Here is a 16,211-nt window from a genome sequence, read left to right as displayed (position 1 = left end):
TCCCCAATATGCCCTGCGCGCTCGCTTAGCCCACTCTTCCTGCTCACTGCCCCAAACCGGGTCTCACTGATCATGAGACCCGGTCCACTATATTAGCACCAGTTCAGATGATGAACCACAATTTCCTCCTGCCAAAAGCATTGCTGAAGAAGATGCTGAGACTAGGGATATATGGCAAGACACCCTGTCAACCAGGGCAGCTGAGCCACAGGTAAATATATTTTACATTGTAGGTTTTTGAGGTTGTGTGTGTGTGTGTGTGTGTGTGTGTGTGTGTGTGTGTGTGAAAAAGACATCAAACTAAAGGTCTTTTCTCTTCACCCCTTAGAACTCAGCACTTGTGGAAACTCTGGAACCCTCTCATCACAACCCAGAAATTCTTGGGTCTGAATGTCACTGAAGATGCAGAACCAAGAATGCGGAGAACGGCTATGAAAAAACTAGTGAGGGTTATCATCTATGGAATTATTAAATATTTCTAAATAATGATGCTTTTGAGAAAGAAAGAAAAAATGCCTCTCTCTCCCTGTCTCTGAAGATGCCTGTCTTTCCTTAAGTTCAGGGGAGTGAGCGGGAATGGGGTGGGAGGGCCTGTTGGTGACTGCATCTTATCAAGAAGATGCAGGACACATAAAATAAAATGGCGATGACCATGCGCGTAGAATGGTTTCTCAGAGAAGCCTTGCTTTTCTTACTAGTTCTGTTCTTTAAAAAAAAAACAAAAAAAAAACCCTTGCAGGACTGGGCCCCTTCAAATGGTGTGGCTGCAGTGTAACTGTTCAGTGTTTCATCATGATAAGGCCCGCATGATCTATCGCCACTCGAGGCTTTGGGTGTGTGTGTGAGGAGGGGGAGGGGTTAGAGAGAGGGATTGGTCAAAATTTTGCCCAACCTTTGTGACGTTAACCCCTGGGGGGCTTAAAGTCTTGAGGTACACCAGAATTTTTCCTCTTTCTCTCTGGGAAGACATCTAAGAGAAATACAGCAGTGAGTATTGCAAACCTCTCTCTCTTTAAAAAGCATGGCTTGTCACAGTTCCTCCTGTACCACTATGATGTTTCAATATTTATTCATTTAATTGTATTAAGGGTTCCATGTTATCTGATCATAAACATGTGGTGAGCTCTTAGCTCTACTGTACCTTAAGCTGTTTTAAAATGCTTCAAAAGCTCACTCTTTTTCAAAGCATGGGGGTATAGAAATGTAACCATAAAGTGTATTTTTATAATTTTATTGAAGCTATTCACACGACCAGCAAGAAAGAGGGCTTGAGGTCTGAAGGCGGGGTTAGGAAAGCCCTCAGACAGCGCTCTGTCAAAACAGAGTCACCCAGTAGTTCCCAGCCCCACCTCTAAGCCCAGGTTTAGCAAGCAGAGGAGGTTGCCTTCTCCCTCCCAGTGCTCGTGTGGAGCCACAGGACACTGCTTGAGGCCTCCTCTCAGGGGCGTAACTATCATAGGGCAAGGGGAGACAGTTGTCTGGGGGCCCCACTGCCGTGGGCTCCCCCTAGAGGCAAGTCACATGACTGACTCCCCCAGCCGCGCACCCGCCCGGGCTTCCTCCAGTTGTATTCATCCTCCGAAACTGATGTGAGTGTTAAGACCTGGAGCTACCAGAACAGCATGTCTTTCTCTGGTACCATTCAATGACTCGCATTGTCCACAATTTACAAAACCTTTTAAAAAATAATTTAGAATGCAATAGAACATCATCCTAAATTATTTTGTAAAAGGTTTTGTAAATTGTGGACAATGCAAGTCATTTAATGGTACTATATAGGTTTTATATATCTATAAAACCTATGTAAATACACACACACACACACACACACACACACACACAGAGGTGTGTGTGTGTGTGTGTGTGTATAAAACAAAAAGCATAGTTTTATATATATCACTATTCAGCCTCATTACTTCCTGAGCTGAGCTTCAGTGGGGGGAGGGCATTTTAAAATCTTGCCTCTACGCCCCCTCTAACCTTGCTACACCCCTGCCCCCTCTCCTCCTCTTCAAAGAGTTACCATAGAGCCTGGATACCAGAGTGCCTTGCAAAGCAAGCAGAATGCTTGGAAAAAGCCTGCCCAGCAAAAGCACTGAGCGGCACTCACTCCAACCTTCTTAAAGTGACAGGCACCTTGCAAATGAGCTCAAGGGAAAATAAGACCATATCCCCCCCCCACCCTGCGCCATCCTTATGAGAGAGCAGTAGCCCCATCACCTGTGCAGACCCTGCAGCTACCCACTGGTTCCTTCCTCCCACTGCTGCCCCAGAGGTGATAACCCTCACCCCTCAAGGCAAGGGCAACCGCCCCCTTGCCCTTTCCAGGTGGAAATTGCACAGGTGATGGGGCTGCTGCTCTCCCTTTCCTGGGCGCGGGGTGGGGGGGGAGAGGAGGGAGTGCATGCCTGTCCACTATATGGCAAGAAGAAACCTGCAGCAGGGCGGCAGCATCAAGGGAGAGAACAGCTGCCATGGGGAGAAGGGCTTCCATTGAAGGGGACTCACCTGTGCTCCCTTCCCACAGGCAGCAGGGCATCTAGCAAAGAGTGTTCCTTGCCAGTGGGTGACTTTTTGGCACAAAAAGGGACAGGAGCTCAAGGCAGCAGCCTTGCAGATGTTTGGCCTTGGGCAGTGCTCTCTGCCCACGCTCTGAAGCACTGTAATCTGCATGAGCTTCTCTCTTGAGGAAAGATCTTGGGGCTCGAAAGTCAGCCCTCTCCCACAGCACAGGGTGAGGTGCGGAGACACTGCCACCTGCTCCTTGGCTGCTGCAGCCTCTTAGAACACAGCCCCCCTTGTTTGCGCTAGCCTGCCCAATGGCCACCCTTGCCTGAGAGGAGGTGGTGGGGTGGCTGGACAGTGAATCCTGGGGGCCTCCGGTTGGGGGATAGGCATGACCATGATGGCAGGGTGCAGCTGCAGGATGGCATGGCAGGGCTGCTTCTGCTCAAGGGAGGAGGCGCCGTCCCGGTGGGAGATCCCTGGGAAGAAAGGGGATCCCAAGTCCCTCAAAGAGATGGGTGGAATTCAGAAGAATGGGGGGGGGAGAGGGAATCACTGGCAATGGAGTAGGGCGGCAAGGGGCATCGTGGAGAGGAGGATTGAGTGTGGAGGAACTGCTCACTCACTCACCTGCTCCCTCCCTCCCCCACTCCCCGCCGCTTGCCCACTCACCCCTCCCCATCACTGCTCAACCCCTCCCCGCCCACTCACTTGCCCCCTCCCTGCCCTCCCCCTCCCTCGGGCCCCAGCCCCAAACTTGTGTCCCTCATTCTGGCAATGAAGCGTTGGCAACCCTAGTGTGACAGGAGCCTCACCGCCCTTGCCCTTGGCCCTGTGTGTGAAGCACCTGCTGGGGCGGCCCCTCCTTCCTTGCCAGTGGCACAGCAATGGCTGCTTTGTGGGGGGGGCCCCACTGCACGGAGGAGGTAAATGCATGGATCCATTGCAGCTGGCACGCCCCCCCCTCCCCAGCTGCTGCTGCTGCTCCCCACTTCAACAACAACATCCCTTTGCAGGCACGGAGCCAGAGCTGCCAGTACCCTAGCCCCTCGTCAGACATGGTTTGTGTGGTCTGGCTCCCGAACAACGAACCGAGCCGGTTAAAACCAGGCAGCGACTCCACATCATTTTGGCTTCACGAGCCAGTGTGGTGTAGTGGTTAGAGTGCTGGACTAGGACTGGGGAGACCGAGTTCAAATCCCCATTTAGCCATGATACTTGCTGGGTGACTCTGGGCCAGTTATTTCTCTCTCAGCCTAACCTACTTCACAGGGTTGTTGTGAGGAGAAACTTAACTAAGTATGTAGTACACTGCTCTGGGCTCCTTGGAGGAAGAGTGGGATATAAATGTAATAATAATCATTCCCATCCACTTCCCGCACCTCCTCCAACAGCAGCAGAGCAGAGGCCTGGATGTGCCTCTCTATCTATATAGTCATTATACTACCCTCCAGGGGTGTAGCTAGGGGAGAGGGGGCCCCGTCTCTCTGGCAGCCCCCCAGAGTGAGGGAGATAATGAAGAAAATAGGGAGGGGTGGAGCCGGAGGGCCCTTAGGAGCTGGGGCGGGGCGTGTTCTTTGAACCCTTTTGCTCAACTATAGCTATGCCCCTGCTACCCACCCTCCCTCCTTCCTGTTGCCCCAACTCCCTACTCACAGAGAAGGAAATTAAACTCCGGGCTGGGGTGAGAGGAGGAGAGCGTTTTGTATGTTATTTGCTGCTAAAGTGCACTGCATGGATAAATGTGCATGGCAAAACACATTCCCAACGCAGACGTGTCTTACGCTCGTGGGTGCGAAACATACATTACTTAGGATTACCACTTTGTTAATGCAGCATGAGAAGGGAAACGATTACCTCCTAGGAACTTGGGTAGTGCACGGAGCCCCTCAATGCAAAGAGATGTGCGTGTGTGTGAAAAGAGCGAAACAGGGGTACGAAATGAATGAAATCTGTGGGCGGAGTTCCCCATGGCTGCTTGCCCGATTTTACGGAGCGCTGGTGACTGGTAGCTTTTGAGGATCTGGACAGGACGAACGATGATGCCTTTGCACTTGTTCAGAGGGATCGACCTAAACTTTGAGGAGTTGCTTCCCAGCCTTCGTCAAGATCCCGTCTTCCTCTCCTTCCACTCTATTGGCCTCGGCAGCAAGTCCTGCTGTGCCTGACCACCCCCTAAGAATATATGCCCGTGTATGAAACGCCATTGCATCCCTCCCACCTCCCTTGCATTGCTTGTCCTCGTTTGCAGGACGCTTCTTCCTTAAAGGAGAGAGGATAGTTCTCCTTCCCTCCTTGCAACTAACCACCCGAGCACCAACCGCGTCAATAATTGTAATCCCGTAAAGACAGCTCTGCTGCTGCCCAACCAAACTTCAGTTCACGCTCCAGACCTCTGCTTTACTATCCAATAGCATGCTGCAAATGACAGGTCCGGAAGAGAAGCGTCAGGAAGGATGGGGTGGGGTGGGGTGGGGGGAAGGGGTGCATGCTCAGATCTGATTCACAGGCGAGAAGAAAATGCAGGGTGTGAGGCGAAAAAGTGAATTACCTTTCCCTGCAGCCGTTGTGGCAATGCCACATGCGCCTGGGTTGTGGCCATTGAAGTCTGAAATGGGGCAGCCCCAGTATTTTTAAGGTTGGCTGATCTGGAAATCGAAGCACACCCAGCTGCAGAAAACAAAAGCAGGGGGACGTGTGCAGTGGAGAGCAAGGTTATCTGGCAGGCGCGTAACAATGATAGGGCAAGGGGAGACAGTTGTCTGGGGGCCCCACTGCCTGGAGGGGCACCCCAGAGGCACCTCATGTGACTCCCCATTGCCCCCTGCCCAGCCCCATAGCCTCTCACCAGGGGCGTAGCAAGGTTGGAGTGGGCCCAAAGACAAGATTTTAAAATGGGGCCCCCCCCAAAGTCCAGGGCCTCCGCACACCCCAGGCTCCCAAGGATTTAAGTCTGATATTCCAAAATAAGTATGCTGCCTGGAAATACATTTCACTGAATACACACACACATGTCACAATATATAGTGATATACATTGAGTACTAAACATTTGTATTACTTTTAATGCCTAGAACACACTAGAAAGATGGATGATTAAAATGGGCCCCTCGCTGCAGATTAGCAAAGGAGACTTTCAACCATGCAGGGTGAGCCTATGTTTGTTTTCCCAGAATTCTGAACAAATTCAGTCAAGTTTGATTGCAGCCCTTTAAAGCCCTTTAAGACACATCTCCTCTGGAATGGAGGTGCTGCATTCACATGTTGGCCAGATTTACCCTGAAGTCCCTGCAAGTTATTGGGGAGCAGTTCACACACAAGAAAAATAAAATAAAAGCACCACACATGCTTCACAGTTCTCACTCAGACCTTCTGGGTTGCAAAACAACTTGAACATAAGTGCATTTATAAATGAATGAATGAATAAATAAAATTAATAAAATACTGTTCCAGAAGTTTTTGCAATTTTCTGCCATGAAACAAGCCACTTATAGGACTTTTTAGATAGTTTTTTTAAAGTCAGCAAATTTTCCAAGCTGTTTCAAAATAAATATTCAGAGACTTCTCGGTCCCTCCCCCCTCCCATATCCAAGCCCTATGGCAAGCAGATCCCTATATATGGGGGGGGGGAGGGAAAGGTAACCACAAAAAGGAGTTCACACTCTACCTGGCAAATGCTGGTCTGGGTTAAGCAGGGCAGCAAGGGGTCTTCTGCTGCAGAGAACACTCTGGCTGCCTCCTCCTTCCTGGCTTGCTTGGGCCCTACTCGAGTTCAGGCTTCACTGCGGCCGAAGCCCCGCCCACCCGCCAATCAGCTTGCCTGCTGCCTCGATTGCCAGCCAGGAGAACAAGCAGGAGAGAGGGCGAAGAGGGCAAGTGGGTGAGAGGCAGGCGCGTAACAATGATAGGGCAAGGGGAGACAGTTGTCTGGGGGCCCCACTGCCTGGAGGGGCACCCCAGAGGCACCTCATGTGACTCCCCATTGCCCCCTGCCCAGCCCCATAGCCTCTCAGCCACTTGCCCTCTTCGCCGTCTCTACTGCTTGTTCTGCTGGCCCACAATGGAAGCAGCAGGCAAGCTGCAAAAAGCTCCTTTTCTCCCGCCTCTCAGCGGGTGGGCGGGGCTTCCACGGAGGCCTCCGTGTAGGCCGCAGTGAAGCCTGAACTCGAGTAGGGCCCAAGCAAGCCAGGAAGGAGGAGGCAGCCAGAGTGTTCTCTGCAGCAGAAGACCCCTTGCTGCCCTGCTTAACCCAGACCAGCATTTGCCAGGTAGCGTGTGAACTCCTTTTTGTGGTTACCTTTCCCGCCCCCCCCCCCCATATATAGGGATCTGCTTGCCATAGGGCTTGGATATGGGGGGGGGAGGAGGGACCGAGAAGTCTCTGAATATTTATTTTGAAACAGCTTGGAAAATTTGCTGACTTAAAAAAACTATCTAAAAAGTCCTATAAGTGGCTTGTTTCATGGCAGAAAATTGCAAAAACTTCTGGAACAGTATTTTATTAATTTTATTTATTCATTCATTCATTTATAAATGCACTTATGTTCAAGTTGTTTTGCAACCCAGAAGGTCTGAGTGAGAACTGTGAAGCATGTGTGGTGCTTTTATTTTATTTTTCTTGTGTGTGAACTGCTCCCCAATAACTTGCAGGGACTTCAGGGTAAATCTGGCCAACATGTGAATGCAGCACCTCCATTCCAGAGGAGATGTGTCTTAAAGGGCTTTAAAAGCCTCCTGTGAAAAACCTCCTGCAATCAAACTTGACTGAATTTGTTCAGAATTCTGAGAAAACAAACATAGGCTCACCCTGCATGGTTGAAAGTCTCCTTTGCTAATCTGCAGCGAGGGGCCCATTTTAATCATTCATCTTTCTAGTGTGTTCTAGGCATTAAAAGTAATACAAATGTTTAGTACTCAATGTATATCACTATATATTGTGACGTGTGTGTGTATTCAGTGAAATGTATTTCCAGGCAGCATACTTATTTTGGAATATCAGACTTAAATCCTTGGGAGCCTGGGGTGTGCGGAGGCCCTGGACTTTGGGGGGGGGCCATTTTAAAATCTTGTCTTTGGGCCCACTCCAACCTTGCTACGCCCCTGTTATCTGGGCTACCTGGCCTGGGGAGAAGGGGGTTTAGCTGCTAATTAACTTGTGTGTCTGTGTTAATTCATTGAGATATAATCGAATGAACGTATTCTATCGCTTAAAAATGATGCTGAGGTCGTCATGGCTAAACAGTGGTGCTGGTTTAAAAGTCGCTTTGAGGACATTAGAACGAGGAAAGGTAGATTTGGGGAGGGTGGTGTATCGAAGAAACACTAGAAAAATGTGGGTTTGATGAGGACAGAAAGAGGGTTACCGGGCTGAAAACATATTTGTGGCCATGAAACAGGAAGATGGGGGCGGAGGTAGATCAAGAAGCCCGTGTTTGGGATAGGGCAGCTGATGGTAGTAGTAGTAGTAGTACAGCAAAGCAGATTACCAAAAGTCTTTTGCAAGCCCGAACCACTCCGTCCACTGCATTTTCGGAGGGAAGAAGTAATAGCTGCATATTCCGACAGCCACTGAACTCTTCCCTGCCTTAAAGGCAGGGAAGAGCCGCTCCTGGCCATGCCGCGAATGCAGTACCGACCATTTAACTCCTGAAAGGGGCCCCGGGGCCCCACTCGGGAGCTAAACCAGCACCACCACCCCGCATCTGACGTCAGACGTGGGGGGGGGGTGTTGGGGGCGTGGCACGGCCCCTGATTGGCAGTGGCCCAGGTTCTTTGAACCTGTTCCCCCAATGGTGGCTCTGCCCCTGGCCCAGATTGTAAGGCAGAGTTGCATGAGGGGAAAGGGATGGGGAAGCTGCAACCTCAGGGGAAGGGCCAGGTGGGGGGGGGGACCTCTGGATGACACTGGGCTTGGGGCCTGGTTGTGCACCCACTTGCCTCATGCCCCTCTTAGCACCCTCCTGACCAGTGGAGGGGGGCGGGTGGGTGAGTGGGCAGATGTTCCCCATCACCCACCCTCCTGGAGGTGTCCTTACCCCTGGACCATGGGGCCCCGGCCTGTGGCCTCCAGGATCCAGAGGGCCTTGAAAAACCTGGGGGGGCTCCCACCGCTGCAGAGGGCCCCCGCCACAGTGAGGCCGAACTGTCGATCATTGCAAGTATTCCAGCCACCATGTACGTGGCCGTGGGTGGGTGGGGCTATGCCCACTCTCCTCACAAACCCTGTAAGGGCGAGTCTCACTGATCGTGATACTCGCCTCATTATCTCTTAAAAGCATGTTTTGTCTTAAGCAATTTTTAAATGTTTCTATATTTCACCCTATTTAAAGCATTTGTTCTTTTAAACCTCTCTCTCTTTAAAAAGCATGGCTTGTCACTGTTCCTCCTGTAAAGTTATGCTGTTTCAATATTCATTCATTTAATTGCATTAAGGGTTCCTTGTTATCTGATCATAAACACGTGGTGAGTGCTTAGCTCTGCTGTACCTTAAGCAGTTTTAAGATGCTTCCAAAGCTCACTCTTTTTTAAAGCATGGGGGTATAGAAATTTAACAATAAAGTGTATTTTTTATAATTTCATTGTCTCTTAAAAGCATGTTTTGTCTTAAGCAATGTTTAACTTCCCAAAAGCTTTTGAATAGTTAAGCATACCATGTGTGTTTGTGCTCAGATGAAATACATAAAATTCATAAAATTAATTACAATTTAATTCTTTTTAAAATATACCACCCACCCCATCCCCATGTAGATATATGGCCCAACAACAACTTGTCTATGCAGCTACACGAAGAGATATGGATACATCAGACTATGATTCAGCAGGTATTTATCATAATTAATATGTGGATTATCATTATTTGTGGATTATATGTGTATTATTTATTTTATTTATTTATTACATTTATATCCCGCTCTTCCTCCAAGGAGCCCAGAGCGGTGTACTACATACTTGAGTTTCTCCTCACAACAACCCTGTGAAGTAGGTTAGGCTGAGAGAGAAGTGACTGGCCCAGAGTCACTCAGCTAGTTTCATGGCTGAATGGGGATTTGAACTCGGGTCTCCCTGGTCCTAGTCCGGCACTCTAACCACTACACCACGCTGGCTTCCTATGTTGAGGTGAGTCTCACAATCAGTGAGACTCGCTGGAAGGGGGTTTGCGAGGAGAGCGGACTTAGCCTACTTTCCCCGCAAACGATCTCCCGTGGAGCCCTGGGTGGCCAGATCGGCCACCCACACGACTGCCGGCTCCATCACGGAGCCGGCGGGGGCTGCGGGGATTGGGGGCCGTGCAGCCCCTGGAAGTTCCAGGATGCCCCGCATGACGCAGCAACACACGAACAGAACCCTGAGGTTGACGGAGCGCTCGCTCCGTTAATCTCGGCTGAGGGGAGGGGTAGTTTTGGCGGTTTGCTGCCAGGAGCCGTGCAGCTCCCGTGGCAGCACACGACCGCCAAAAGGCAGGCTAGTCTCCCTTAGCTCGCTTTTTGGCGATTTGGAGAATCACCTCACTGTGTTCTATAGATTACTTTATCCTTATGTAGAGGTCTAACTCACCCCTGTGAACCACTGACTCCTGAATCTCAAGAAGAAGCTCATATGGCACAATGTAAATAGTTGTAATTATATACCCAACTAGTCAATTTAGGCCCGTTAAATAACGGGCGCTAGTGTGCTCCAGGCCCCCCGGCCGCCATTCCCCCTCCCGCCGCCGCCAGCCTCACATTCCCGACCGGTCTCCCTGGCCGGGCAAGGGCCCCAACGTCTCCCAGCCGCCCGGCTTTGGCGGGGGCGCCAGGCCTCGGTGGCGGTGCAGCCAGGCCTCGGCCGTGGCTCCGCCGCCGCCTCAGCCGCGCCTCGGCCAGTGTCCCCTGCCGCCGCTTACCCGGCTTCTTCAGGGCGGCTGCCGGGTGCTGGCGGCCGTGTCTCCCTTGCTCTGTTCTGAGCATGCGCTTTGCGCATGCCCAGGACAGGACAGGCAGGCACGAACACACGCTTGGTGTCCATGCACGGACGGACACCAAGTGTTTTATTAGAGAGGATACCTATGATTTAGATTAATACACATGCATGTGATAAGCTCTGAGTAACTGTATATATTGTTCTGATTATAGTCGAACCTAATACCTCTGAAGGAAGTGTGAGAGTTGTGAAAAGAAAGCATCTGTCCAGGGGTAAGAAACATAAAAGTTCATTATTATTATTGTTGTTGTTTGGTCAGACAGGTGCTATTGACTGGTTTGTTTTATCCAGACATCGAGTCCTTCCCAAGGACCTGGGATGCCTGAATTTTATTATCAATATTGTTGCTGTTATTATTATAGATATTGTTGCAGAATATAGGCTGTTCCCAGTAAAGTTGCTTTTTGTAATTGGCTTATGGTGATTTCTGTGGCCCCTATGGTGTTGAGGTGCTCTTCAAGGTCTTTTGGAATTATACCTAGGGCGCCAATTACTACTGGGATTATTTTGTTCTTCTTCTACCACAGCCTTTCAATTTCCATTCGTAGATCTTTGTATTTTGTTATTTTTTCTATTTCTTTTTCTTCGATTCTGCTATCACCTGGTATTGCTAGGTTGATTATTTTAACTTGTTTTTCTTTCTTCTCAACTGGTGTATTGTGTGGCAGATGTTTGTCTGTTTGTAGTCGGAAGTCCCATAATATTTTTGCATCTTAATTTTCTACAACCTTTTCAATTTTATGGTCCCACCAATTTTTGGCTACAGGTAGCTTGTATTTTTTGCAGATGTTCCAGTGTATCATCCCTGCTACCTTGTCATGCCTTTGTTTGTAGTCAGTCTGTGCGATCTTTTTACAAGAGCTGATTAGGTGGTCCGCTGTTTCATCTGCTTCTTTACAAAGGCGGCACTTGCTGTTTGTTGTTGATTTTTTAAAATTATTATTAATTATTATTATTATTAATCATTCATAAACAGGTTGACAAAAAACCCCACTTCTTTCTTTTCCTCACAGTTAACCAGGTAGCCGTGGAATTGCCAGAGATCATTATCACAGAGGGGGAACAGCCAGGTAAGAAAACGACAACCCCTAAGTAACACATTGATGATTACACAAATATGTGATAGGCTTTGTGTAACTGTATATATTTTTTCATATTACAGGGGAGGACCAGGTCTCCAAGAACCAGGGGGATCAATCTGTAAAGGGATGCAGTGGTAAATTACATGTTTTCTCTTTATGATAGTTTATTATCAATCAGTCACAAACGGTTAACATGGAACCTCTTTCTTTTTCTTTTTCCCTCAGTTAACCAAGTAGCTGTGGATTCTGGCATTATCACAGCGGGGGAGCTGCCAGGTAAGAAAATAACAACCCCTAACACAGGGATGATTACCCAAATATGTGATGGATTTTGTGTAACTGTATATATATTTCTGATTATAGCTGAACCAAATTCCTCTGAAGGAAGGGTGAGACCTGAGAAAAGAAAGCATCTTGGTCTGTGTAAGAGAAACAAAATATTAATCCTTATTTATTTATTTAGTTATTCAATTTCTACACCGTCCATCCAAAAATGGCTCGGGGCGGTTTACAGAGAAATGATAAATAAATAAGATGGATCCCTGTCCCCAAGAGGCTCATAATCTAAAAAGAAATATAATCTAGACACCAGCAACACTCACTGGACTGAATAAATAAATGTACTCTTAAGCTAGAAGGTCTTGAGGAATAACTGTTTGTGTCTTGTTCTTGTTTACAGCTTGTCTGCCAAGAGGACATATTCCCTTGAAGAAATCAAAAAACCAAGGCTGTGAGGAATCAGGTAATTGAACTATGTGTTTCATTAGGGATCAGCCCTGTAATTTGTTGGGTAGCAACTTTAACACGAAGTTGTGAGTTTGGGGATCACCCGTGGTATTAGTTTTTAAAAGTAACTAGTATTATAACACTATCGCTGTGGGAGTGGGGGTGAGGCTGCCTTATTGTTTTCTAACACCTGTGTATGTGTTCTTGATTTTAGAACAAGCTACTGATGCAAATCAACAGATTCCTGAGAATGCCAAGGTGGCCAAATTTGCAAAGGAATTAATTGCAGCTGGAGAAGCTCTAGTTTTCTTGATGTGCCGTAAAACAGAATGTAAAAAAATTATTGCAGCTGGCCTGAAGCGTATTGAGAGGCTCAAGCAGTGTGCGCTGTTCATAACAGGATTGGGTAGGAAACTAAACTCTGATACACACACTGATTCTGTTTCTGTACAATCTACAGAAACAGAAGCTCTCCCTGAAACACAACACTGTGTTGATTCAGCTGTGGGTTCCCAGTCAGACACTGATGATGAATCAGAAGATGATGAGAATGTGTACCTAGAGACCAACATAGAGTGGTAGAGATTGCTTGTGCGCCATCGGGGCTGGGATCTTTATTATGGATGTCCTTATGCCCCACAGTGCAAAGCCTTAGATAGTCAGATATTTTACTAGAGCAATTATTAGGCTAGTAAGCCCATGTTTACTTAGAGGTATTTTCAGTGGGACTACTCCACACAAACATGCATAGGACTTGTAGTCTTTCGGGCCCAGACCAGACAAGATGCTACCCAAGTATCTTTTCTTTTATTGAAATACAGTGGCAGGATACACACTTGATTGGAAGAGTAATAGGGAAAGGGGCTCTTTTTCTGTGTTGCAAGTTACAAGCAACCTAAAACCTGAACCTCTTCAACAGTGTACAGATGAATTTTTTAAAATATATGAAATACAAGATTCTACAACAGTTAGGCATGGAAACAAGTTCAAAGAAAAGCCAGGTTTAAATCCTATGCTTTAATCAGTCAGATGTATGTATGTGAGTCCTTTTCAGGTGTTACCAGATACAGTAACTCTGGGCTGTGCCATGCAGGTCTGCCCCCCCCCCGCCCATGTGTACAGCATTTATCTATGAAGCACATCAGCATCGTGGTGGGGCTTGGCAGTATGCTCTCCCCTATACATCTGGGGATTTCAATATGTAACAATCTAGAGAGCAACAATCTTATACAACCAGAAAATGTACATGAAAAGATTTTTCTAAAAAAAATTCTGAATGTTTTTGTGCTACAATTATCCTCCACCCCAGCCTGTAATTTAAATCAGGTCCCTCTTGTCGTTTGAAACAGAGTTACTTCACCAGGTTTGCATCTTTTCCCAAGCACGTGTCCTTTGACCCTTCTCTTTACCCATGTGAAAAGGCTTTTCTGACCAGAGGCTTTATTCATTCATGTTTTTGAGAATACGATCCTTAAAAGTTTTACTTGTTTGTTGCAAGTCAGACCTACAACAACAACCCTGTGAGGTAGACTGCCTTATAGTTTTCTAACGCCTGTGTATGTGTTCTTGATTTTAGAACAAGCTGCTGATGCAGATCAACAGAGTCCTGAGAATGCCAAGGTGGCCAAATTTGCAAAGGAAATAACTGCAGCTGGTGAAGGTCTAGGTTTTTTGATGCGCTGTAAAACAGAATTTCAAAACATTGTTGCAGCTGGCCTGAATAGTATTAAGAGGATCGATCAGTGTGTGGTGTTCATAACAGAATCGATTGCCAGAGGTGCCAGAAATTGCGAACTGCCAGGCATGGTGGACTTTGTGAATGATATTAAAAAGGAATTTATGTATCCCTGTAGCAATGAGAAATGTACCACAAAGGCGGGGAGGGGGTAGGAAACCATGCTCTGATGATACACAGTCAGATTCAGATGTTGATCCTACAGAGCTGTCTCAGACAAATCGCTCTGCAGAAGCAAAAACTATTGCTTACAGACAGGTTGGTACCAAGCTGTCAGTCAGCTCTGAAGGATCAGATGTTTGTAAACTGACTAACCTTTTGAAGCACCCTGTTAATCATTTTCACTAAGTTAATTTTGACACATCTGCATGGCATTATACTAAGGGACTAAATTCAAACAAGTATCCTCCCTGGCAAACTATAAAAATGCTACCGTACAAGAAGACATGATAGAATAAAATTATGCATGGAGTAGAGACAATGGACAGAGAATTTTTTCTCCCTCTCACACAACACTAGAACCAGGGGTCATCCCATGAAACTGAAGGCCAGGAAATTTAGGACTGAAAAAGGGAAGTACTTTTTCACACAGTGCGTAATTAATCTATGGAATTCTCTGCCAAGGGATGCGGTGATGGCCACAAGCTTGGATGGCTTTAAAAGAGGCTTAGACAAATTCAGGGAGGACAGGTCTATCAATGGCTACTAGTCTGATAGGCCACCTCCAGCCTCAGAGGCAAAATGCCTCTAAGTACCAGTTGTCAGTTACAGGGGAGCAAAGGCAGGAGAGGAGGCAAGCTCTCACCCTCTAACTGTGGGCTTCTCGGAGGCACCTGATGGGTCACTGTATGAAACGGGATGCTGGACTAGATGGGCTTTGGGCCTGATCCAGCAGGGCTGTTCTTATGCAACATCTGCAGAAGGGCCGAAGTTGTGCAGCCCAGTTCTAGAAGGAGACGTGGACTTCTCTGTTGCTCCTGACTGCAAGACTAGAACCAAAAAGGCAGATTTATTCTTGACATGAGAAAAAGTGTCCCAACTGTAAGAGCTGCTCAGTAGTGGAACAGTCTACCTCATACCATTCTGGGGGGTGGGGGTGGATTTTAACTGGAGATTTTAAAGAGAGGCTGGATGGCCATTTATCAGGGATGCTGTATCTGATTTCTGTACTGAGCAGGAGCTTGGAGCAGAAGACCTCCAACGTCCTTCCAACCTGCTGGCCAACTCTTTCATTCCAAGAAGAACCTGCTCTTTCCCCCAGTCATCACAAATTAGCTGGCCAGCAGGCAATGCTGCAAAAAGTATGCGAGAAACCTGCTTGGCGTGTATACAGAATATAAGATTGCATTGGGAAGTAACATGAAAGAATTGCAGTCGGGTGTATCTAGAGGAAATAGCGCCTGAAATTGCGCCCCTGTCCAAACATATGACACCCATCTTTCAGATAACCTTACCATAATATCAGCTCAAAAATACAAGTTCAGACACTTTCAGGAGAAACAGGTTGTAAGCAACACACACATGCATACGCACATACAACCATACATGTGGCACATATGTGCCTGTCGTCTTTCCCAAGGAAATGCAGCACATCCATGTGCTGGGCATGCCTCCATAGAGCTAAGCAGTGAAAACTCTCTTTAGCAAATGCTCTGCCACCTCAGCACACCTCACTACAGGTTGTTGCCTCCAAGAAATTCAGGGATGGGTTTTTTCTGTCCAAACAGCCTTTGCCTTAAAGGGAGATAGTTGCAATGGGAAATCCTAGGGGCCCCAAACAATCTGAAATTATCCAGCAGCTTACAATAGGCTTGGATCCAGCAGCCTGATCAGGAAGGTGGAAGTTGCAACTAGCCACAGAACAGCAAAATAGTGTGCTATTCTAATCAGAAAAATGGTGTGTGTGTGTGTGTGTGTGAGAGAGAGAGAGAGAGAGAGAGAGAGAGAGAGAGAGAGAATGTATAACAATAATCTACAATTTTTCTGTCTTTGCCACACTGCAAAGGTTTGGTAAAAGGTTGCCCTGCCCCATCCCCTCAAGTTCCTGGGTCTAAAGGTAAAAACAAAACAAAAAACCCAATTCTATTACACACACATTCCATTTCCTATCTGCTGCTGTGACAGATACTAAGTTAGTAAGAGCATATGGCCTGTGATAGTCTGTACTGGATGGAGGACACCAGCCACCTTCATAGCATTACAACC

The 16,211-nt window shown here is 47.5% G+C and overlaps 1 protein-coding gene across 2 annotated transcripts; it reads left to right on the top strand.

Annotated features, from left to right (window-relative positions):
- On the top strand, positions 1 to 14,474 carry LOC128342688 (uncharacterized). Of its 2 annotated transcripts, XM_053290392.1 has the most exons (11): positions 1 to 211; positions 329 to 443; positions 9,252 to 9,325; positions 10,616 to 10,675; positions 11,477 to 11,533; positions 11,626 to 11,679; positions 11,771 to 11,821; positions 11,909 to 11,968; positions 12,225 to 12,287; positions 12,486 to 12,677; positions 13,848 to 14,474. In XM_053290392.1, exons 3-11 carry the CDS (start codon positions 9,256 to 9,258, stop codon positions 14,159 to 14,161), a joined length of 921 nt encoding a protein of 306 aa, XP_053146367.1. In that variant the 5' UTR covers positions 1 to 211; positions 329 to 443; positions 9,252 to 9,255; the 3' UTR covers positions 14,162 to 14,474. The 2 variants fall into 2 exon arrangements, with proteins under 2 accessions (XP_053146367.1, XP_053146366.1); XM_053290391.1 differs by lacking the exons at positions 1 to 211; positions 329 to 443 and adding an exon at positions 851 to 987.
- The last annotated feature ends 1,737 nt before the right edge of the window (positions 14,475 to 16,211 follow it).

This window comes from Hemicordylus capensis, chromosome 2 (genome assembly GCF_027244095.1).
Source record: "Hemicordylus capensis ecotype Gifberg chromosome 2, rHemCap1.1.pri, whole genome shotgun sequence".
Classification (NCBI taxonomy): domain Eukaryota; kingdom Metazoa; phylum Chordata; class Lepidosauria; order Squamata; family Cordylidae; genus Hemicordylus; species Hemicordylus capensis.
The sequence above is the reverse complement of the archived record's forward strand: the minus strand, read 5'-3'. Positions and strand labels throughout refer to the sequence as shown.